At 39.3% G+C, this 25,506-nt stretch overlaps 1 protein-coding gene across 2 annotated transcripts in view; it reads left to right on the top strand.

Moving 5' to 3' along the window:
* LOC134625947 (myosin-10) overlaps positions 1-25,506 on the top strand; it is a 62,567-nt gene that overhangs the window by 19,313 nt on the left and 17,748 nt on the right. The window contains exons 4-11 of one of the 2 annotated variants that reach the window (XM_063471354.1): positions 13,337-13,364; positions 15,612-15,714; positions 17,483-17,512; positions 20,926-21,018; positions 23,084-23,147; positions 23,641-23,739; positions 25,109-25,252; positions 25,372-25,467. In XM_063471354.1, the coding sequence (XP_063327424.1) occupies positions 13,337-13,364; positions 15,612-15,714; positions 17,483-17,512; positions 20,926-21,018; positions 23,084-23,147; positions 23,641-23,739; positions 25,109-25,252; positions 25,372-25,467 (657 nt within the window). The remainder of the gene's footprint in view (positions 1-13,336; positions 13,365-15,611; positions 15,715-17,482; positions 17,513-20,925; positions 21,019-23,083; positions 23,148-23,640; positions 23,740-25,108; positions 25,253-25,371; positions 25,468-25,506) is intronic. The other variant, XM_063471356.1, reaches the window with a different exon arrangement.

The following is a 25,506-nucleotide window of genomic DNA, read 5'->3' as shown; positions in this document are numbered from 1 at the left end:
TGCTGCCATATCTTCCGCAACTGCATTCTCTCCCCTTTCATTTGGTGTAAAGGCAACACCCAACAGGACGAGGCTAATTTTATGCTCACTGTAGGCAAACTGTTATGCAGCACTTAAGCTCTGTTGGGAAAAACAAACCTGTGCGTATGTCACATCTATAGTTATGCAGCTCAGTGCGTCCACTGTCTTGCAAATTTGTCTTAGGGATAATGTGGATAGTATTTTGAGGGATTTTTGACAGTGGGTAGCCATGATGATCATGAGGGAGTTGTCCCTGATGCTCCACAGAAGAAGAAGAAGAAAGGTTTAAAACGTCTTAGTTATTTTATATTATGTTCCCTACTATGCAATAGAGGTTTTAATAGTAAACAGGCAGGTTGGTCCACTAAAAACATTACCTTTGGACTTCAGAGAAAATCGCAGGTTTCTCATTTGTACTCTGCACTAGAACAGCGATAATCTTGTTTTAGTCAATGTATGATGATCTAAATAGTGACTGAGCATATCAGAAGAGGAGACTGAACCCCACCCTCATTTGCTATTGTTGGAAATGGGAACATGACTGTGTGTTTCTGCTATTTGACAGCGCTAGTACTTTGTCTGGTATGGCCACTGTGTTCACTGAACCAAAAAAGTAGATTAAGTCTCAGCGTTGCTATGTCTCTCTACTCCATGTAGTATCCCATGTGTATGGATGTAGTGTTAATGTATTGTGTTTTCTTTTGTCAACCCGCTTGGACCATTTTTTTCCAAAATAGAATTTTCAGGCAGTGTTTGAATATGAATATCTCCAAAAGCATGAAATTTTCACTGGCCTTTCTTACCGTCAAAATGAGTCAGGATATATATCTCAAGTACTGGCTACTTAAAATATGAAATACAAATTGAAGCAGTTCTACAAAGTATCATATTTGACCATCATTCATTAAAAAAATTATTTAAGTACAAATAAATGTAAAATATAAATAAAATAAAAATGAAATGAAATGAATGACAAAACAAACTGATTTTCTCAGTTATAGTTAAAGATCTTTTAAACTTTTATGCCAATTAAGCTATCTGCTGTTGTTCTATTTTTTAGTTTTAGCCAGTACTGAAACATTTTTTGATGTATTTGTCCCAAATTACAGATTCTGATTCATTTTGATAGCAATAAAGGCCAATGAAAATTTCAGGCTTTTATCTTTAATAGTTTTCAAGATATTCTTGCCTCAGATTTCAGTGTACAAAAAAAGGCCTGAAAGTGGGTCAACAGACCATTTTTCAAAAAATATCTTTTTAATAGTATTGATATATAATGCATAAATTTATATCAATAATTGTAAATGTTCAAACTTTGTAACTAAAATTTTTTTATGCAAATTGGAGATGGTCGAGCAGAAGGCCTGTGTTGATTTGAGATGGAACGGCTCATATGTTAAACTGACCAGACTCATGAAAATAGCATGTAACTGAATCAAGGGATAATTTTTTTAATAATTTATCCTTTTCAAATTCGTTAAAGCCTAATGTTTTACATATTATTATGGGCCTACAACTTTAAGCCTGGTTGACAGGTGACTAGTTTTGGTTAAGTGAAACTTTATTATCCTAACAGGTTGTTACTGGGCACTAAACTTAACATGGCCACTCCTGTTTCCAAAACCAACATGGCAGCAGCCAAAATACCAAAGCAGAGGCTTCAGGATGCAGACTCCAATCACCAATAGGCAGGTAGTTCATGTTTCATAGACATACTATGCCCCACAAAGTTGATTCTGTTCATCTGGACGTAGTGTTTTCAGTCTAAGACTGAAGAAGTCACTTGGATGAGTTTCCCCCACTGAAAAGTCTACAACCAGATGAACAGGATCAACTTTTTGGGATTTACCCACCTGAATGGTTGAGCATGTATCAACACATACTATGGTTGCAATCATTCAACAAAACATATTTAGGTGAATTCATGTAAGCACAGGATTAGCTGTGTCCATGGATGCTGAGATGCAGTGCTTCTCATTTCAACTCAATTTAATTAAAGGTTCAATTTACAGATGTCTTCATCCTGTTTATGTTCTGATACCATTGCAAAAGGATGTTGATCTGTAAACTGCTGTTCCTCATTCGTCATGGTCTGTTTGGACAGCGCTGTTATTTATTTAATAATCTGAATGGTTACTCTTCAAAGCTGATGCCAAATTTAGATCATACACGATAGAGGATCATCAGATCGCCCACAGATGTGCTCCACACCACTCCAGCACCTCTTCATGAGAAACATGTGGGAACTGGGTGTAAACTCCTTTCTCTCTCACATTCTCTCTATCTCTCTGTCTATCTCGATACCCCTCATTTTCTCTTCTAGACTCATTTCACCCCTGCATCTGAAGCATTTGAAAAATGTGCTTTGTGGGACTCAACATAGGAAAGACTCCAGAAGCCTACTCTCTGTGGAGTACAGCTCAGACAGAATAACACAGGCTTTACATGTCGAACCCAAGCGGACGGGACGTGGGGCCGAGAATATTAATTTGACATGCAGAAGTCTCTACATTCCAATCATATGCAACACTTTCTCAGACTTCCTCTAACCATTTTTTCACAGACAGCCATGCAGTGTTACAAATGTTTTTGGGGTTCAGGTTTTTTTGGCTCTTAGTATGAGCGCCCACTGATACTGTCTGTCGATACAGTCTAAAATGCTTTAGATATATCAGTCTTAATATGCCTGCTAGGTAATCTAATAAATAATAATAGTGTATATTTTATAGGTTGATATGTTGATGCAGTGGTTAGCCTTACAGCAAGAAGATCCTCGGTTTGAATCTGCTGGCTGGAACCTTTCGCTGTGGAGTTCTCCGACTTCCTCCCACAGTCAAAAGACATGGATGTTAGGTGAACTGGCTGTTCTAAATTGGCAGCAGGTGCGAATGTGAGTGTGTCTCTGTTAGACTGGTGAATAATACAAGGTGTACCCTGCCTCCTGCCACATGACAGCTGGGATAGGCTCCAGTAACCTGGAACTGGATAAGCTGAGGTGGATGGATAGATTTTATATTGCCATGAAAAAGGCTTTCTATGAGATTAGCTTAAGTGGGTATTATTCCCAAGAATCTTGTTTACAAAGGGTTGTAGATTTTCTGTCCTTCCGTTTCCAGTAGTGTGTTTGAAAAATGGTATAATTGTTAGCTGCAGCTCTGTCTCATCTTAAACCTGTGGCTGTTGTGAAAATCCAAATTCCCCCTTTCATGCCAAAGACAGTTGAACACACTTCTTATCAGCCGGTATCCCAAAGTAGATAAGCCACGTGCCACACAAATGTAGTTACATACTCCACTCTTTCCCATTGTGTCCTCACACTCCTTACTATATGTATGTCTAATAAGGGAAAAATGCCAAAGGTAATGGAGAAAAGGGTCAGATTTAGCACTTTATAAAAAATAAAAATAGATCTTTGTGGTTTAAAATGTGTGTGAGAAAGAAAGACATGGAGAGAGAGAGAGAGAGGAAAGCCTAACATGCTCCAGAAAAGGAAGCTGAAGGTGTAAATGATGATAAAACCACCTCCTCTGCCACTCCCAGGTGGTCCCTCACACACTGGTGTTATTTCCAAGAGGGTGGAGACAATCTATTTCTGTCTGTGATCTCAGCTGCCAACTGTCATCACTATCCCACGAGTGACGCAGAAACATCCTTAGGATTTCGTTTGCAAGCGAGTCAGTATTTAAAGCTGGAAAGCTCCCGTTTCAGTACTGTTTTTCTTTCTGTCTGCCTCCTATCTCAGTTTCCTCCTCTTCATTCTGCTATCTGGTGGCATCGCACCACACCGTCCTCTTTCTTACTACTCTCTTCCCTCTCATGGGAAGTATTCGCGTATGCCAGATGCACAGGGGAATGTCCTGTGACTGTCAATGGGATCTAGTATAGTCTCCACCCTTTTGTTCATTTGTTGATGGTGTGAAAATGATGCGTCTCACTGGCACATTTTAAATTGTTTTTCCTGGCATGGAGAAGGGTTTTATTATTGTGTTTAGTTGATGATGGAGCACATCAGTTTCTGAGTAGGAAAGCAGGCCTCATTTCCCTTTAATGCCACCTCTGTTGCACCACCAGCCTGCTAAAAACAACGCCTGTTCCACACCCAAGAGGCCCCAGTGCTGGAATCAAGGGAAACCAGGAGCAATCAAATTCCAGGACACACACACACACTCACACTGACTGGTACTTGCAAAGGCCCTGGCATCTCGGTGGGGCTTTCTGCCCTTCTGTTCTTGTGAATGCCTAACTGGCAGCTGGTTCAACAGCATTACATTGAGAAATGCACTTGAGCTGTTTAGTCACTCAGCAGTTACAAATGGCCATATGTAAAGAAACGAACACGGCAGTAGCTCAAATATAATCTGGAATGTCTTTAAATGTTGCATTTTTTGTCCTTAGCTGAGAGTCATAAAGCTTTTCAGTGCCTGTTAACAATTTGGTTTTATGCCAAATAGTAACAGAGCTCACAATTTTACTACATCAGTGTCTTAACAACGTTAGTGGGATGTTGTTAAACCACCATCCATTCACTGCAGCTTACTCTGCTCTATACCCATCCAGTAAACAATACTGTCAATAAACACTCAGTGGACACTTTGTTAGGTATATCTTGATTGTACTGGGTACTAGTACTACTTATTGTACTTATTGTACTGGGTACTAGTACTACTTATTGTACTTATTGTACTGGGTACTAGTACTGCCTTATTTGCTTGTGAAATAGGAATATGTCAGAATTCAGAGGACTCATTCCTCTGAAATTTTGGTCCATGACATGGTAGCATCACAGTTGCTGCAGTTTTGTCAGTCATTTGTATGCAGTAAACTCAGTCTCGTGTTTAACAAACCAGTTTGTTGTGCTTTGAGCTTGGTGACATGATGTGTTGTGTTATCCTGTTTGAAGCAGCCGTCAGACGGATACACTGCATCAACCATCCCTTTATGACAATGTAGTCATAAAGGGAGGAACACAGTAAGCAGCAATACTCGGATAGATTTGTGAGTCTAAACAATGCTCAGTTGATACTATATGACTACATTGTCATAAAGGGAGGAACACAGTAAGCAGCAATACTCGGATAGATTTGTGAGTCTAAACAATGCTCAGTTGATACTAAGGGGTTGAAAGTGTACCAGGAAAATATCCCCAACACCATTATAGCTACCACCAGCCTAAACAGTTGATACAAGGCCGTTTAGGCCGTGTTTGGCAACAACATGCTTTCATGTTGTTGCCAAATTCTGACCCTACCATCTGAATGTTGCATCATACCAGGGAATGTTTTTCCAACCTTCTATTGTCCACTTTTGGTGAGCCTCTTGAATTATAGCCTCGGTTTCTTGTTATTAGCTGACAGGAGCAGCACCTAGTGTGGTCTTCTGCTGCTGTGGCCCATCTGCTCCAAAGCTCAAGGTGTATTCAGAGATGCTCTTCTTTTACCTTGGCTGTAACCAGTGAATGTTTAAGTTACTGTTGCCTTCTTATCAATTCAAAGCGGTCTGGACATTCTCTTTTGACTTCTGGCAAAAACAAGGTGTTTTCTCTAGAAACCCTAGAAATGGTTAAGTGGAAAAATCTCAGTAGGTCAGCAGTTTCTCGAGTATTCAGGCCAGGCCATCCGGCTCCAGCAACCACGCCACATTCAAAGTCCCTTCACCATGCTGGATTTGAACTTTAACTAGATGTGTTGACCATTTCTTCATGCCTAAATACATTGAGTTGTTTGCTTGATTAGATATTTATATTAACGAGCAGTTGAACAGTTGTAACAGTAAAGTGAGCATTTAGTGAAGAAATTCTTATAATTCCTTGAAATCTTGAGGAAGTCGTGATTAAATCTTGTGTTTACTTCCTCTCTTATTGTTCTGTGCTCTTAAGTTTTGTCATTATGTTAAAAAAGAGTAGGTGAACATTTGCACAAAGTTGAGGTGAAAACTGCTGCGCTAAACATTCAAATCAATAACCATTAAACATTAAAATATAACATTAAATGCTTGACATGTATACAGAAATAAAAGGAATTAGGATGGAAATAACCTTAAAATTTGAGATAAGCCAGAGTCTAAAGTCCCCCGAAAACAGTCCAGTTCTCCTTCACACACAAACACACACTGTTGGTGCGTCTGTCTCTAGCTACTTTACAGCTAACATCTGTACATTTGGTTTATTGGTTGTCTTGGATCAATCCACACAGACTTCAAAAAGGTTCAGCGCTCTTTTTGGCTCAGAACGAACATTCACTTCGCTTTCTGTCCGAACACACGTTTAGAGGGAATATGTGATAACGTAACCCTGATGATTTCATGTATTTTCTTGGCTTGACTTTGTGGCCTAGTGTGTTGTTTTTCTTTCTTTTTTCTTCTTTACTCCATTCCACACCAGAGATTGTGTTAAGTGAGTGTTTTTACTACCTTAACTGCCTTTTAGATAATATATAATGTCTAAATGTGTCTGTTTTATCGAAGTTGCTATTTGAGGATGTGGCACATTACATATTACTCTTCCTTAATCATCTACTTAACTGTGTTAAGTGTGCTTCTCATAATCGTTAGGAAGCTTCCAAGTGACAGTTACACACTGCAGGTACCCACAGACACTCCCCAGATCACACTGACTGTTTGCTACTTCCACTGTCTGGGAATGTGAATGAGCGCTCTCTCTCTCTCACACACACACACACAGCCAGAGCCTTTCTTTTGTTTCAAGTAGCTCTGGATTCTCTCTCTGCTCCTTTATGAGTAATCAGAGCTCCATTTTTATATTACCTTCATATCTGTTGTGAGCAGGGAGTTGAGTGTGCATGAGTAATCCCCACAACATATAACAGTTTATGAGAGAGCAGCTCACTGGCCGTCACTCAGGATTTCTAATGTGTGTGAAGTGGTTGCCATGGTGCTATGATTTTCACTGTGTGCAGTTGCGTTTTACGACTTCTTTTATGAAGCAAATTGTGGGAGCTTGTGCTTCAGGGTGGAAAAAATGTGTTACATCCAGTTGCAAAGACCCCCTGTTTTAATACTCTTTCCGTTGCTTTTTATTCGTAATCAGAAAGTTGTGATTTGTGTCAAAATGCGTGTGAAAGCATTGAATGCAAAGAGGTGTCAACTTTGCCTGTTTTGTCAACGTGATGACCGCAAGTATTGGATTATTGAAAATGAACACAAGTGCGCAGTGTTTGATAGCTGTCTGGTTCATGTGCATAAACTTAAAACATCAGCTTGCAGCAGTTGTAAGCACATTATGTTGATTTAGACTTGAGCTGCATTGGACTGAAGCCACAATGCTGAGGACCATTGACAATAAATGGGCACAATTATGATTCTTGCACTAAGAATGTTTTTGTACACTAAGGTCTGATTTCAGCTTGGGATGTGGAGTGTTTTTGGTGGCTGTGGTGAGAAGATTGGAGTTTAAATGAGAAATTTTCTTCTACCCTTGGAGTAATGCTCATGGCTGCCCAGTATTTTAAGAAAACCCATTTCACTCACAGCTTTAAACGAAAGTCTCATTGTTTATCTTTTCATTCTAACTACAAGTCATCATTTTAGGTGATGACTGCAAGGGTGTTTTTTTTAAGGTTATATAATGTTTTATGTGTTCCAAGCAGTGCTGTTATGGAGCTTTGAGAACAAAAGATGGACCATATTTGACTCTTTTAATATTTGGGCCTCCTTTTAACCAAAGTAATGTGGGGTCAAAAAAAATATTTCACAGTTTGAAAACTGAACTGAAAACTTGACCCAGGAGAGGAGCGCTAAGGCTGCATAAGGTTAAATAAGGTTGATAATAGGGGGGTTATGATAATGACTGAGGCTTTTGTGGAGACGGAGGGGAGAGGGGGGCAAAGCTTTGGAATGTGTGGAATGAGGGTTTGTTTAATCCTCATGGGGGATAAATTATTAGCAGCAAAGGGAAACCCTGCTGTGCAAGACAGGAACGTTAATCGACATTCATGCATACAAATGCCAACATTATACGTCCTCAAGTTGCACTGTGGACATATTTAAATTGACTGGAGTGCAAAGAAATGTTTCATTGTGTGCGTGAAAACAACAAATAAATTTTTTTTAGTGCGGTCAGGCATTTGTTTTTCTAGCTTTCTTCTTTCTACTTTGGTATTGAAGCGTTTCACCTCTAAGTAAACTACCATATGTCATTGTAGTGATACTGATAAAAATCTGCTTTTTTTGACTCATTATTTACCTTTACTGAGCTGAGCTGAATGAACGGCCTATTTTATTTCCGACTCACATTAACATCAACTAATGACCTTTGAGTTGTGGTGGAGGAAATAACTAAAGCAACTAAAAGCTAAGTTGATGAGGTGTTTAAATGAAAAACATCTGTTACTGTGAAAAAGTGATTTTGTCTCCAGCAAGTTCCCCCTCTTTTGTGGTGTGAGTGATCTGGCTTTGCCGCATTCGTGGGGGGTAAAAGGGGAAATGAGAGCAACCGAGAGAAAATGAAGCACAAAGGGGGTGAAGATTTAGTGAGACAGTAATGAGCTACTGGAAAGGAAGCGCATGTTCAGTTTGACTGGTCCACCTACGCCTAGCCAGCATGGCATCCTGGGTAAATATGACCCTGCCATTGGTTGCTGTGGTGATTTAGGAAACCGGAGCTGCCAAGAAGGCCAAGGTGGCAGCAGAGGCAGGGTGAATGCACCCGCTAATTCATTCAGATAGCACAGGTCACAGTAAACTGTTTCAGGTGATTTTTATAGAAGACCACAACAAAAATGTAACAAAAGCGCAAAAATTTCATTTACAGTGAAACAATGAACATACGTTATAACAAATAGACTACTAAACAGTATGCACATAATCTTTCTAACAGTTTACTACATGCAGTCTTAACACTCAGTGCAGCCCCAACTCACACAGGCCTAGAGAGCAGTCAGCGAAACTACCAGTTGCTAGGTTACAAGGCATACTTCCTCACCTGGTTGGAGAATGGTTGCTGGCAGTCAGAAGGTGAAAATTGGTTGCAAAGAGGTATACAGTGCTTCAGTGGAACCCACCTTGTGATTACTTTGGTCATTGACACATTGTATCCTGTAGTTTGCATGGAAAACACGAACTTGACTGCAGACTACATTATGAGCAGTAGTGAAACTGTGAAAACAGAATGTTCAACTTCAAAGTAAAAGTTTCACCTTTTGAAATGTGCTGGTTGCAGCATTGAGGCACACGTTTTAGAGGGACATTCTCCATTTGTAGTTTGATTCTGCACTAGAGGTGGATACACAATGGAAATATAGATAAAATTATCAACACACCAGCGCCACATGCATGGCTTTATCACTCATTAGACTTCCAGGAGTCTAGGCACTTATCAGATTAGTTGGACAAAGTGGGCAGTTTTAGTTTAGTTTATTAAGATCCCCATTAGCTGCAGCAGTCCAGAAGCTGTTCTTCCTGGGGTCACACATTTTTAGATTTTGTCGGTGCGCCCTAAAACCTACACGCATCCAAACAACAAAAACAGCTCCTTAAGATCAATCCAGGTTCATCTTAACAATTTCTAACTGTTATCAAAAATTCAGACCAAATAAATATTGTTTTAAAAGATTTCTAAATCCAGTTTTGCTGGTTTCTTGAGAGGAAAACGGTGGCCTGTGGGAGATGGCTAATAAACAGTACTGACACTAAAAGTGAATAATAATGGTGATACACATAAAATGTATCTAGTGTCACTGAGTAGCCGTATTGTTATACCAACATTAATGCAGCAGACATATTGTTGCATACTCTCTACTTGATGGATCACTGTGTGCTTGAACATGAGGCTTTGTGCAAAGCTCCCCTCTGGCAGGTGAAGTCAGTGTTACCTTTATTTTGTGTGGCCTCACAGAGGAAAGGAATCAGAAAGAGGACACTAGATTAAAGGAATGATTGTCAATCAGTGGAAAAGCTGAAAGGTGTAGGATGTCGACTGAAAAATACATGGCTGGATAAAAATCACAGGAGAGCATCAAAGGTGTGATGGGTAAATAGATGTCTGATAAGCAGAGAATGAAGTGACTGCGACTCTAGTGGAAGTCCAAGGTTGTGTGTGTCTGCCAATCCCTTTTTTTCCTGTACAAACAAGATTTTTTTATTCCCTTTCCATCTGACAGAACTGATAGCTTGTGTATATGTCGCTTGTCCACAAACACACTCACACATCTAAACACCACTTCCATCAGCCCCATCTGTTACCTTATAAAGACACAGTGCAGAAAAAAAGCCTGTCTGCCTTTTTGTGTTGGATCACATCAGTTGACAGGTGCAGAGGTTGCTTTATTCTTTTTCTTTTTTTTAACGTTAGCAGACACATACAGCAATATCTTAAAATAAGCTGCTGCCAGAAGAACAAAACATAATTTCTGTGTATCAGAACTTATATTTCTGGGAACTAACCCGGCACATGGTGTTTAGGTCATAAACTGCCATTTGGCCTCGTCACAGTTGTACTGCATGCATCATTTAAACACAAAAATCCAAAATCAAGCTGAATTTTTTGGGATTGTTCTGTTCAAATTGCCATCAGGTGTTAATTTCAGAAACATGAGGTCATGCGCCTCCCCTGTTTAAACCTGTAAACACCTGATGTTGCTCAGAAGCTGTGTAGTTAGCATGTGTTTGGTTTTAATTTTCATGAGGGGTTACGCGCTGTTGCGTGAGTGTCTGATGGGACTTTTGGGCCTGTTTAAACCAATATTGGGTAAATCTGATGAGCATCAGGTCTCAGACTATAAAACACAGGCAGGATGATTAATCAAACCTTGACCCGAGTTTAAAGGCAGCCTGACTGACAGGGGAGATGATGCCAGTTATATCTGCATACATTAAGCTTGAATGTTTGTGTTGCATCTTATCTGCCCTACATTTACATCCGTGATTCTTTTTTTTAAACAAAGCTGGTTTTCCATGGAGAGAAAAGAGAATCCCCTTTTAATGTTTTCACATGAACACACTCGCACAAACTCATTTGTCACCTGCTTTTTGTCACTTAAAGGAAGTTTCCGCTTTAGTACACAACAAAAGGACATTTCTCTAGGGAAATATAACACCTTAAAGACTGTTTGAGCCACCTGTGAAAACTGAGCCATGTCAACAAGGTGTGAGTAAATTTCTGTGCCAAGTCCTTTAAGCTGAACCGTCATCTCTGCGGAGCGGATGGCTTTTAGAGAGACCACTGTAATTATCCATTAGAGCTTTTAGTTAATCACCGTGTTTTTGTGAACCAGCTTTATTCACACATAAAAAAGAAGCACTCAACAAGAGTACTTTAAACATGTGAGAAAAACAGGACTTTACCTGCAAGCATCTAATGTAGCCACAGCAAAACAGACCCTCTGTGATGTCTAACAATAAACTTGCTGCTGTTTCCCAGCACTGATTTGTAGTTGTGTGATGCGTTCCTTTCAGTTTCACTTTTAAAAACATAATTTATTCAGATGCTTCCTTGATCAAGTCATATGTCAAAACAATAAATAAGAATAAAATAACATGTTTTGTCCCCGTGTCATCATTAAATGTGTGTTATAGATATTTTGTTACCAGTAAGGCATCCACCCTGTATGCTGCAGCTGCTCCTCGGCTCAGTGCACGTTTTTACCCCCTGGCCTTTGTCATAGGCACATGTGATGAGGTAATTTCTTCTGTGTTTTCTGTCTCCTAAAGGGCAAAGCGATGATGTCAGGCTTCATTCTTCAGATGGTACACAAGCAGATGGTTTTAGGTTTAGTTTTAGGTTATGACTGCAGGTATTAGTCACAGTAAACAGCTACTTAGAGAGCATGGTTTTTATTAAGTGGCTGCTCTCGTATGAACTAGTAAATGGCATGGTGAGTGATCTTTGTATATTTGAAGTTGTACTTGAGGCTCTAAATAAGTGTCAGGAAAAATTATGGTTTGCTATCATTTTAAAACAACAAGAAAAATATTTTTTTTACTGCAAATCGTTTGTTTCTTCAGAGATGACTGCGGTTTTTAAAGTTCTTTTCTCATCATTTCTTGTTCTCAGTCTCTTGAGATGAAGTATGCTTCTTGGCCTGTAGTCACAAAGGCCTCAGTTTCACCAAACCAGGTGTCTGTAGCTCAGAAAACCTCAGGGAAGATTCATAGAAAGTGTAGTATGTTATGAAACTGATAAATGTTTGAAGTAGATACATTAGATACCTAAAGTAATTATTTAAACTAGGTGAAATGGCTAAAAATAATACAACTTACATCAGTTTTGAGTTTAAATAGATTCAGTTTCTGTAGTTCACTAAACCATTTTAGTTTTTGACACTATGAAAGGTTCACAATAAATTCAGTTGTTTTAAAAATTGTATTTTGGAGAAAGGCAAAAACGTCATTTTTTTCTTCTAAATTTGTCAAGACTTGGGAGAACAAGTTAATGTATATAAAAATAACATATACTCATTGCTTAGGTTTAGGGTTAGGTTATGACTTAAATGTCAGAAAATTGAAAAAATATCTGAAAAAACAGGAGTAACCCTGTAAGACCCAACCTATCAAAAAATAGCCTAAAAATTCAGATTTTTGGAACTGAGATTTTTATTAACCCTTATAACAAAATCTGCTTTTTTTTTGCTATATCATGTTGTGTATGATATATTTTAATTATATATTTATTATATATTTTTTCTATCACATTTGATACATTGGGCGTTTTGGCAACTTTTCTTTTAACAACAATGTTAATTTTAGGCAGAGTTTTGTCCATAACATTTTGAAATTATGGCAAATATTGATCATGTTGATGAGATAGAGGTCTCAAAAACTCATGTATCAAATATGATACAAAGGGTATTATAGGGTTAATTGTTAGTGTTAGTTAACATCTCTTAAAAATTTTAAATCTCTTCACAAGATCATATTTAAAAAGTCTGGATTTGCTGCCTGGTCATCTGGAAGATTAAACCTGCCATATTACCAAACATGTCGTGTCTTCAAACATATTTTTAAGTCTCTAAATTAGCCCAGAGTTTCTGTTTGATGATAAGCATGTCAGTTCCCTGCTGTCTGTGGTGACAAATGCATTCCTAACACACCTCCTTTATAAACTTCAGTGTTCACGGAGCAGTATGTGTGTCCTGTTATTCTCAGGAAATTCTCAGGAAAATGCAAGCTGTGTTTATGTACGTGTATGTACTCGCAGTCAGGATAGCTCCAGTATTAGCCTGGTGAAAACTATTAAACTCTTATGTTCCATTGCATGTGACAGCTTAGCCATTGAATGCTATCTCTGTAAGTCAAAATGAATGACTAAACAAAAGGCAGTATAAAGAGATGCTTTCTTTCTTTTTCTGTTTTCTCTAAACAGATCGTGAGGACCAATCAATTCTTTGCACGTGAGTACTGCAACTCTTAACTTCTCTTTTCTACTTGTGTCTTAATTTCTTTCTTAGGGCAGATGATTGAACTGGTGTTTAAGGTGGTTCTAGAGATCAACCAGCTTGATGGACTGGAAAATGAAACTGTCTCAAGACAAGGATTATATCGCTTCACCTTAATAGAGTTACACTATATAAAGACCGCTTGTCCTTGAAATGCCTTTAAATATAAGTATCTTTTACAGTTATGAGTACTTTACGAGGATTATTTCTAGTATTTTTTTTCCCATGTCTTTTTATGTTCCTCTCATCCTGAGTCATTTGGCCAGCTCCCTTTATCCTGCCATGTTCTATTTAAAAGTTGGTTTCAAATAGCTTTTTGCGGATGCTGGGCTTTTACAGCGGCTCTACCCAATACCGAGGGAGTTATGAGTGTGGTTTGGTGGCCGGCCTTCATCTTCTTTGGCAGAGGGTAATTAAGTGCCACTGTCTTTCTTGGGGTTTGATGCTGCCAATGAACAGATGAGAAGCAGTTTCATAATATGCCCTAAATTCGGAAAGCTGCACCCCCTGTTGGTGAAAAGGCGCCCTTTTAAGAGTTTAGCCCCACAGTTTATCAGAGGTGTCGAACTCCAGGCCTCGAGGGCCGGTGTCCTGCAGGTTTTAGATATCACCCTGGGTCAACACACCTGAATCAAATGATCAGTTCATTACCAGGCTTCTGGAGAACTTCAAGACATGTTGAGGAGGTATTGTAGCCATTTAAATCAGCTGTGTTGGATCAAGGCACATCCAAAACCTGCAGGACATCGGCCCTCGAGGCCTGGAGTTCGACACCTGTGGTTTAGATGGTCAGCCAGTTTAGAGAAACATCTCCTCCCCATCCTGCTCTAAGGAAAATTACTCCTGAAGAAACACAGATGAAAAAGGTTGCTTATGACCTACATTTATGCAGCTCTGTTGTAATATAGATCACTTTGATCCAGTTGAAAGGCCACCATGCCATTAAGCATAACAGTGAATAGCACAGAATTATATAGTGCATAGTTTAGAATAACATTTGGAGATCCAGGTCTTGTGTGAGCAGTCAGCGTCTGGTATGTAATGATGCATAGTGTTGTATAAATGGTCAAATGTGGCAAGAAACCATGCATTAACTATGTATGATGTTTTCCAGTCACTGGAGTTGACTGTAAAAGTAGGGTCTAACTGCATGAAAACAAACCACAGAAATGTTCTTTTAATTGGATTCATCTTTAGGTAGCGCCTATTCAAAAGCCACTGTGTTACAAAATGTCCATATGGTACATATCATAGGACAGGAGAGGGAATATCCAGGAAGACTGAGACCTTGAAGAATCTCTCGTTTAAGTTTTCAGAATCTAGTTCGACTCTCTAGCACTGAGATCTGTGAGAAAATGAGAGGCTAGACATAAAAATAGTTCCCAAAGTCAAAGGTCCTTTAAACCACATGCTTGGCGAAAGAGAGAATATACGAGAAAACCAATGAATGATTTCTTGGAGACTTATTCAAAGAGGATTCATGTCTTCATAGTAAAACAATGAAGACATCAAACCACACTTGGATGAGTACCTGTTTGACCTATATTCCTATGTTCGTACACTGCACTCGAGGACTCGCCCGTGCAGTTCTAGTGTTGCAGCTAAAACTGCAGTGCACAGCTAATAGTGAGTTAGACTAAAGCCACTGGTATGTAGATGGATGTAGTGTCACTGGCTTCTTTTCACTGCTGGCCCTGGTTTTCTGGGCTCCAGGACCCGACTGTGGGAGTTGCGGATGGCCGTGCCTGAACACAGCTATCATTAAGGACAGCCCAAAAGCGGGGTCTGGAAACTTTGGAGCCTGGCTCTCCAAACCACAGGGTTCTCTAGCGAAACAGACTGACAAACAAATGGATTGATTTTTACAAAAACAACAAGATAGCCTGATGTTTAGTCGCTCTCTGTTTTTTTTTTTGTTTTTGTTTCTATTAATTGTGTCCTTGGAGTTCATCAAATCACTCTTAACCACAATAACAATGAATGAAAGTTATTTTGGTTAAGGTTTTAGGGTTGTTTTTTCTGTACCTTGGTAAACTGTGGACAACTCATACATAATATTTCCTGTTATGTGGCTGTGCTTCACAAGGGAAACCTTGTAATTCAGGTCAGAAACAAAACCTGTTTGTTTCTCTCCCTTGTCATGTATTGGCTCACATTTTCTCACTCTATTCATGTGTATTTGTCTTTACTCTTTCTTTTCAGAGGTGAATCAGGCGCTGGCAAGACAGAGAACACGAAGAAGGTCATCCAGTACCTGGCCCACGTTGCCTCCTCACACAAAGGACGCAAAGATCACAGCATTCCTGTGAGAGCCGTACTGCCTACGTTTCTCCTACACTAAACATGGTCCCCTCTCCTCTAAAATTCATATTTCATTGAAAAACTGGCTGGCTTTATCACTGTGTGAATTATCTCTCAGTATTATTGCTGTGTTTTAAAAAATGTCAGAAAGCTTGAGAAGGTTGATTTCTGTCATACAGTGATTTTATCTTACAACCCATTAGTTTAGCTTGGCACAAATCAGGAAACAGCAACAGCCTGACTCTCATTTGTTTAATCCATGCAAAACCTAAAGTGTAATTGAGTTATTTATGTGTAACACTTTTCTTGGCTGTTACCACCAACCTGCATGAACCTCTGCTGGTTTCTACTCAGAGGCAAATGATAGTCTAGCATGTAATGCTCCATAAAAAGGTGAAAAGTCATTATATTGTGGTTTCTGCGTGGATTAACACACCTGAGTAGTTCATTTGTGAGGTACAGTCACACTAGAGAAAACAGTGGAGACCGCGGCACCAAAGTAATTGTGTGGGTGCAATGAAATTTGTGATCTCACTGCCTTTGAAATGGTTGCTTCAATGTAGGGCACTGGGGTGTGTGAACATATACAGTCAGTTGCTGTATAAAAAGTTACTTTGGTGGATCAAGACAGCAATAAAGCACCCTGCCATCAGTTTATGTTAACTGGGTGTATTTAGCAATTACAGGAAATCTGTTTGTGATAATACACAGTAATTAACAGTCAGTGGTAAATTGGCAAAAAATTAAGCGGTAGTGTACATACACAGAAATTCACGCTACTTGCATTCAGAATCCGGGCACAACGTTATAGATGTGAATCTCAGAAATTCCTCCACAAATAGTGACATAGTTGCTGCAGGATGGTGCTTGAATTGCAAAATGACGAACATACTCAACAACCTTTCTTTTCTGTTGGAGTACAACCAGTTTCCAACCAGCTAAGTGTAGGCCTCTAAAGCAAAGAAGCAAGTTGCAGTTTCTGCAACCGACTGACTCAGATTGATTGTAACGTGTCGGAGACATGTTGCCTCCCACTAGACCAGCGGTCCCCAACCTTTTTTGCGCCACGGACCAGTTTATGCCCGACAATATTTTCATGGACCGGCCTTTAAGGTGTCGCGGATAAATACAACAAAATAAAACTAGTACCGGTACCGAAAAAAAGAAGATTTATTCATAACACACGTGAAAAGACCCAGGAAAACCGAGTTAACGATAAAAACGATAACAAAATAACGCTGAAAACCATACATTTCACACCTGAGCCTCAACTCTCGTGGCCCGGTACCAAACGACTCACGGACCGGTACCAGTCCGAGGCCCGGGGGTTGGGGACCGCTGCTCTAGACGACAAATGCAGTCACCTAGCAGTCAGCTTTGGTTGCCATATCTTCTTGCATTCAGTTGTCGAACGTGAAAAAAAATTAATGCAGTTATCAACACAGATTGCTATCCTGTTTTTACTCTAGTGTGACTAGCCATTTATTTTAGCTTTAGCCAATGCTAAGCTAACTGTTTTCTTGTTCAAGAAGCTAAGCTAGCTTCAGGAGACATGAAACTAGCTTAGCGCTCAGCTATAAAGTAAACTTTTTTAATGCTGTTGTTTTCTACTTAATCCTAAAGTGCCTACCTCAGTAAAAGTTAACCTAAAATATGTTGCTCTTGCTGGAGCGTTGGTCTAAGTTTGCACTGGTGTTCTCTTTCTCATGGCTTTTGTCTGACATAAGAGCTTCAGGTTTTAACAATTGCATTTGTTTATCCATAACAAACAGCCCGATTCTCCCAAAGCATTCAAACTACAGGCAAGTGTATCTCCAGCTTTTTCCAAAAACAGTGTGCCGTCCGTTTTGTCTATGTTTGTGTGTATTTGCATGCCCTTCTCTCTAAATCTCTGCTACTTCTGTAATGATGATGACGGACTAATCTAAGCTTCTTTCTTTATGAGGTATTTGTTTGTGCTGGCTCGGTGTTTTCACATGATTATTTGAAACCAAGTGAATCTGTCCTTCGGCGTGCAGGCTCACGATATTAAACACTTTGTTTTATCAGTTGGTTTGGGTTTATTAGAACTGAGGAAAACTGAGAGGTCTTATTAGAAACATCTGTCAGTCAAATACCTGTTGTTAAAGCTGTTCATTGAGCGCTACAGGAGCTTAAATGAACCCTTTCTGGCACAGTTTTGTGTTCTTATTCACAAAGAGCGGTGTGAAAATCAGATGACGGCCACACTAAACATCTCTCCTCAAACTTCGTGTTTCATATTTTGTCAAAGCAAATGTTTTTATTTCAAATATCAATGTGTAAATGTTGCATATATATTTCTGCATGTTTTCCTTTCGTTCGTTCCTTGATGCATGTTTGTAGTTTAAAGAGCATGATCACTGTTGTGATTGTTACAGCCTCACATGGATTTTCAAATATTAAGCCACAGATAAGTTTGAAAAGTACAGAAAACTCCCAGATTCCATCTTCTGTTTGTTGTGGTTTCTCCAAAACTATTTTCTGGCTCTCCTTGTCTCTGCTTGATTTATTTGGTAGCTATTTATCTTTCCCCATAAACCAATACCTGATGTTTCTTTGTCTTCAGAAAATCTAATAACTGTAGAAAAAGAGGCCCTCGTAGAAGTCCAATAACCCGCTTGTGCAAACGCAATCTGAGTAAATGCCTGTTTAATATACTTTCAGTAGCTGAGAGTGAGTAGCTGTAACTAAGTGCCTCAGCGCTCCCTTGCCAGTGTACACCATCCACGCTTACCTCCTTAATGCCGCTTTACCGCTGCGTTGCATTAGAGTGGCCTCTGAGCGCAGGAATGTAGAGCCAGGGATTGAGGGGGAGCAAAGATATGAAGCAGGAGAGGAGACTGTAAGGGGAGTGAAGATGGAGGTGGTGAAGAGGTAAAGCAGACCTGAAGGGAGGAGACTATATGAATTCTCTCTGTAAGAAATATGAATGGAAATGCCATTTGTAGACGGATGTATGCACTGGTTGGAATCAGTTACTCCCAGCTTTTCTCAGTGAACCTCATGCCTGTCAGGATACTTGAATGGAGAACAGTTCCAGACAGCTCATTAGGCAGACATATGTAGCAGACTGCACACGCATACTGAAGCTGCATATGAAGATTCAAGCAGTTCATGATATTTGTATATTTTTGCACATATTATATTTCCATGTGTCGCCCATATGTCTGCTCAGAGGGTTTAAACTTTAGTATTAACTCTACTCGAGCTCAGTATTTTTGTTCAGAAACCTTTTTTCTCCCTTTTGGTATCATATGGAACGACAAGCTTTAAAGATGGTCCCCTAGAAATGCTTTTTTTTCACATTTTGACTTATTTGTCTCATTCTGCTCATAATTTTTGCAACACTGAGACTGCTTTTTGTGGAATAGAGGATAGAGGATCAGGTTCCTCTTGTTCAGTCACCAGCTCAGATCTTTTTTGATTTACCTTATTTGTTCTGTTTTACTCTTTCCTTCCTCCATCCGTGCTATAAGATAAAGTACTATTACCTCTTTGTCTTTGAAATATATTTGTGGGGCATTTTGTTTAAATTAGGTAATGTCGCTAAGATGCAGACAGGAAATGAGGAGAGACATGCGGCAAGTGGACATGGGTCATGAGTCAAGCCGTGCCTGTTAAAGTTATGTGGTATCCGCCTTTAAACAGTAAGCTGCTGGCTCCCTGTTGTCTCTCTTTGCGTCGGTTTCATTTTTCTATTTCAAGTAGAGCTATTGTGCTTGTCCTTGTTTTCAGTAGATTGCTCGAGTGGTGAATGGTCATAGTTTCTAATGAGGTCAGCAATTGTATAAGTAATGGCTATGAGCCAAAGGCTCAGGCGTCTGACTGCTCTTGGTTTTATTCACTTTTTTCAAACACCAGGCTCTGTATGATGTCATGGAGCTGGGATGTCCCTAATTTGGTCATCTCAGGCACACGGCTCTAGATGTGAGCCCAGAAGCCCCACCCATTTGGCTTCATTAAAAATTCAATTAAATTATTTGAAATAATTGGTCAAAAATTAATTGAATTATAAATTTAATTAGTTGAAAATTCTAAATTTTATTAATTAATTGTAAGATATGAGTTTGAGGTTCTTTTTAACTTCTTTTTTGTGATTTTTTTTTTTTCCAAAACTTTTCATTTTTATGTCAAAAATCAACTTCAGTGCACTTACCATGAGGTTATGGTTTAGGCTGGGTTCTTAGATGCCTTAAAGTCACGATCTGTAACATAGCCTGATTGCTGATTGGCTGGGAAAAATCCATGTCGTTCCAAGACCTCATGGAAAGGGGAGGGAGGCCAGGTTGGATGTCTGCTGAATTTAGCGAATGTGGTTTGCTAGAAATCATGTTTGGTAGACAAAGTAAAACAGAAAAGCTACTCTAGTAGAGTCCAAGAATGAAATTATGGCTCTTGAAATAAGCATAATAACTTCAGTTTAAGAACAAAGATGTCTACAGGTGGACCCATATTTCCTTTAATGGTCATTACTGACCAGCTTACAACAAGAGCCAGCTTGGCAGCAAGTTAGAGTTAAGGCATAACTTAATCTGTTCCCCATGAGTAATCAAAGTCCAGAGGAATATCCTCAGTAGATTTTAACCACTCTCTGATTTGCAGTAGAGACTATTTTTGGGCTGTCATGCCCTGGATATAGGAGGTTATCTCATTTCTCCGGGAGTAGAAGGTTTCATAGGAATGTCTCTTTCCAAAACTGAGAGGAAGCCATCATTATCACAGTGTTGGCAGACTTTTCGGACATACGTTACAGGGTATATTATAAAAACGAGAGGAATGCGAAGGCCAGAGGAAGCATCTCGCTCATCAACCCAAGCTAATCACTCACTTTGGGATATGTGGCGAAACACCGTCTCTGTAGTGCCTTTGTGGTTTCACAAGTTCTCTAAAACCGTTTGGTTGTCTTGGCCCCCTAAAATCCTTTCGAGTTCCCCAGAGAAAATTCACATTGTACTGCAATTGACTAAAGTAAAGCCAGCAGAGTCATGGTAAAGAGCTGGTTGTCTGAAAGACTGGTTTAGCACATTGACTTGGCTACATTTCCTCTCTCTGCTTTTCGAGAAGATTTATTTTTGCCTTCCCAATTTGTGGATATTTTGGAAGACACAAAAAATAGCGATAACAAGAAAATATTCAGTTGCATAATGCACACGTTTGACAGCTAGTTGGCTTACCTCCCTTTCTTTCTCCACAGGGTGAGTTGGAACGCCAGCTCCTGCAAGCCAACCCCATCCTTGAATCTTTTGGCAATGCCAAGACAGTGAAAAATGACAACTCATCTCGCTTTGTGAGTTCACATTTCTTGTTTAAATGATCATTTTCCAGATTTAAACACATGAGCATGAACAGATATCCAGAAGGGAAAAACATCGAGTCTGTTATGAGGTTGTAAAAACATTGTGTCTTCGTGTTAAACAGCTTTAGCGTGCAATGCTTGATCCCACTCTAGGTTTGACATATATTTAGTTACAGAATCTATTCAAAATGTTTTATGCAAAAACATCAAACATTTGAATCTTCTTTTTTTTTCCCCTGAGATAAATTGCTCTTATTTGGGGGTAAAACTAACCATTTCTGGTCTTTCCGACATACTCTCAGTCATTCTTACATGAATGTTCCTCAAGACGTCATTTAAACATTTCTGCAGGATTGTCAGAACAAGCCACAGTACCCATTCAATCAGTTACAGCACTTTGCAAACATATTGAGTCATTTATTTTTATTTTGCTTCAACGAAGCATTTTTAAAGTGGTCTCAAGCAATAGTTCTCCAGGCTTTCTAACGGTCTTTCAGAGTTTTTCTTTTGACATTGGCTTCAGTCCAGTCCTTGTACCTGACCATTTCAGGAATGTTTTTGTTTGCTGAGCTACTTAACACTCACCTGTAAATCATTCAAGCATAAAAGAGTCACCTAACTCCACGTGGGATGAGCCAATGTTGAGTCTGCACAATTTCAAATTATATCTTTAGGCACTTTGATACTAACAGCAACTTTTGGTTAAAAATGCCATCAGCATGTACAGAGGAGGTGAAGGGAGAAGTACAACAGTGAGTGTCTGTAGCCATCTGTAAAGCACAGTGGAGGCTCTGTTGTGGTTTGGGGATTTTGTTTCACCATGCAGTACCGTCTGGAAAGTGGCATTGGCACTGGCTTTATTTTTCAGCATGACAATAATCCCAAACACACTGCCAATGCAATAAAAGCATACTTGGATAGAAAAAGACAAAATGTAACTGTATTAGTCAACAAGAGCTTTAAATGTCAGTCAAGAAGCCTGCAGAACTGTTCCTGAAACTTCAGGAGTAAATTACGGCAATAGAAATGACAAAGATGCTGCCTAAGAGAGTTGAGGTTGCGTTGAAGAATAAATGTAGTCATGCCAAAACTGACTCTCCATATTGCTAGAATTTTACACATTCTGGCTTAAGACTTTTGCACAATACTGTATCTCAGTTTGACAGTATATAAAGGTCCAGTGACTTTACAGACTTTACACTTTACACTACTGTATTGAAAGCAATATGTAAACATTACTAGATCCAAGTAAGATTGTTCAGAAAATTTACCAAAGAGCACATTCACACATGTTCAGGCTCTGTCAGGTTAAATGGGAGGGGTGCATTTCTGAATGAGGTTTTTGTGAGATTTTGATGGGCATGGTGAGTGGAATATTGTTACCTTTGCAGAGTACTGCAAAGTTTTCTTCATATTCCCCCATCTAGATGAGAGCAGTCTCGGTCTTCTAATCCAACTCACAAAACTGTTTAATACATTTTTCTAATGCAACTTTGGAAGATTTTATAAAATAAAAATGTTGTTTCGTAAGTGGACTGATGTCATGCTTCTAATATTCGCTTATTTCAGATCATGTTGAGATGAGTTACAGTAATCGCAACAATTCTCACTCTAAACATTTAACATTTTTTTGTGACTAAGTAAACCATGTGGTCAAGATTAACCACCATGGAGCCTGGGTCCTCGTGAATCACCCTCTGTCTGGGATGCAGAGCAGTGAATACCAGGAGACAGATGGGCACAAATATTCATGCACGCTTGCTCACAATCACTGTCAGGAAACCGCACACATGCCTGAGATTCTTTCTGACCTGTCAACCTGGTATTTCCTAATATAGACATTTTGTTCTTCACCACATTTCTGTCATCTGCAAGGACCTACAAGGTGGTACTTAAAACGCAGCTGTGCCCAGAGGGAGAAAAAATAAATAGAGGACAGCTGCAAATACACATATACATAATAACGTATAAACACTCATGCATCACAGGCTTCGTGATTATCTGCGAAGTTCAACAAATGTCTTAATTTCTCTTAACAGTGTTTTGTTTCTTGCAGGGAAAGTTCATCAGAATCAACTTTGACGTCACAGGCTACATTGTTGGGGCCAATATTGAAACCTGTATCCTTATTATTTGCAAGGACTAAAGAAGCAAAGGCATGAATCAATGTTTAAAAATAAAACAACGCAGAGGGCTAAAAGAGAGGATGCTCACTGAGATAAGAGAGCAGTGAAGGTTGTATGTATCACCAGAGCTTGGACTTAACCACAAGAATGTAATTTCCCAGAATAAACACGAGGACACTGAGCTATAGAGAAGCAACACTGTTATTGTTACTCCTCATTTTTATGTGTTGTTATTCATGGTGAGAAATCAAATACACAAGTCGAATTTTTCAGGTGAAATTTCTGTGTTCTAACACAAGAAACGTTAAAGATAGTTTCCCAAGTTATTCATAGGCCTCCACTGGAAACAGAGGATTACCAAAAATTGCAAGAGGTAAACCTTTCCAGTCAAACTGCATGTGGCAAAACAGGAGCTTCCTCATTAGTGGGACCACAGTCATATTTTAGTTTTGCGATTTCCTTGTCAGGACTTAACTTTTGTTCTCAGATCTTCTGGAGAAGTCAAGAGCCATTAGACAGGCCAAAGATGAGAGGACCTTTCACATTTTCTATCGCCTGCTGGCAGGGGCTGGAGAGCATCTTCGAAGTGAGTGTCTGTGCACTGCTTTCAAAGCACGGGCAGTGAGAGTGAACTGATTTAATTGGCGTGCTGTTAAAATTGTAGACAAACAAGGAGTTTGTCAGAGTTTCAGTCTAAGTCTGACTTCATTTAATATATATTTATATGCATACAAATGAACTTGCTATTCAGCTGGATCATTGTGCTGTTCCTGGCTTTTCTCCCTTAGATTAAGAGACGAAATCTTTGTTTTATGCTGATCGCCTTGTTCTTCTGTCTCCTACTGAACAAAGATTACAGCCACAGTCGGACACATAAATTGTGTCAGAACTGGGACCTTGCAGTAAATATTTAAAAAACTAATATCAACAGATTCACCATAAATAATCAAATCACTTAACACAGGATAAGCTGTACCTGCCTTGATACTGCAATAAGAGCATTAGGAAGCTCAAGATATTAGTGAATGTCATAAAAATAAAACATCTGAGACAAATGTTAGAACTTTCAAATTCCAAGTAAAATCTTCTTGAACTCTTTTCTGCTTGAAAGCCAACTATGAGTAACCCTTGAAGCTCTTTTCTGAACTGAGAGCTTCTGTCGTATTTTAGGCCTCCTTATATAACAAAATGACTGGGTATCAGAAGTTAACGAAGATGGTCTCTGCCCATGCAGGTACTCTTGGAAAAACACGGAAATTTCTAATACCAAAGCTTCAAAACTTGCCATTAAATGTAGAGTGGAGGTCATCAAATGTTGTGTTTATGAGGGAAAGAGATGAAATGTTTGATAGTATCATCCTGCCCTGGATCACCGTCCAATAGAATTTCCATGCAGAGTTCTGCAGATGCATTTCAGATGTACACAGTGAAACACCAACAAATGCCTATTGTGCAAAATTAAGCAGATACCCACTGATCATTAATATTCAGAAAGGAGCACTTAGATGTTTTTAATCACCTTAAGTCCAGCCCCAACACACTCACTGCTCCAGAGCCCTCCAAACTCAATTAAAGTTGCTTTTACCATCATCCTTAATTTAACCTCCTAAGACACGAACTCTTCCAGAGCATGCATTTTTGATTTCTCTTTGATATATGGGCATATTGGGGCCCAATTAATGTAAAAACAAAGAATTACCAGATTTTGTTTTTACCTTATTTTTGTTTTTAAGAAAAATGAGAGCCACATATGAGGATATTCGTTTAAAATTTTGATAGAACAGTGGCAGTATAATGTCCTCGTAAGTGGATATCAGGTCCTTATAGAGCAAAATTGAGTATTTTGGTCTAAATAACCCAAAATGTGATGTCTACATATGTGGACGCCAGGTCCTAGGAGGTTAAAATATGTTCTACGGTATAAAGAACATCTCTTTTTTCCTTTCCTTCTTTAGCGGATCTGCTCCTCGAAGGCTTTAACAACTACCGTTTCCTGTCAAATGGTAACATTCCCATTCCGGGCCAGCAGGACAAGGAGAATTTCCAGGAGACGATGGAGGCCATGCACATCATGAGTTTCTCCCATGACGAGATCGTCTGTGAGTTATAGTTCCATCTGTGCTCCATTCCTTTGGAAATCCAGGTTCCTCAGACACTGCTTTTCCTCAGGCGTTGTCTGACACTGAGTAAGGTTTTTATCTCCTCCTGTTTTTGTCAGGCATGTTGAAGGTGGTCTCTGCAGTGCTGCAGTTTGGAAACATTGTTTTTAAAAAGGAGAGAAACACCGATCAAGCTTCAATGCCTGAGAATACAGGTAAACGACATCCAGTCAAAATAAACAAACATAACTCTT

Source organism: Pelmatolapia mariae, linkage group LG4, assembly GCF_036321145.2.
Source record: "Pelmatolapia mariae isolate MD_Pm_ZW linkage group LG4, Pm_UMD_F_2, whole genome shotgun sequence".
NCBI classification, from domain to species: domain Eukaryota; kingdom Metazoa; phylum Chordata; class Actinopteri; order Cichliformes; family Cichlidae; genus Pelmatolapia; species Pelmatolapia mariae.
The sequence above is the reverse complement of the archived record's forward strand: the minus strand, read 5'-3'. Positions and strand labels throughout refer to the sequence as shown.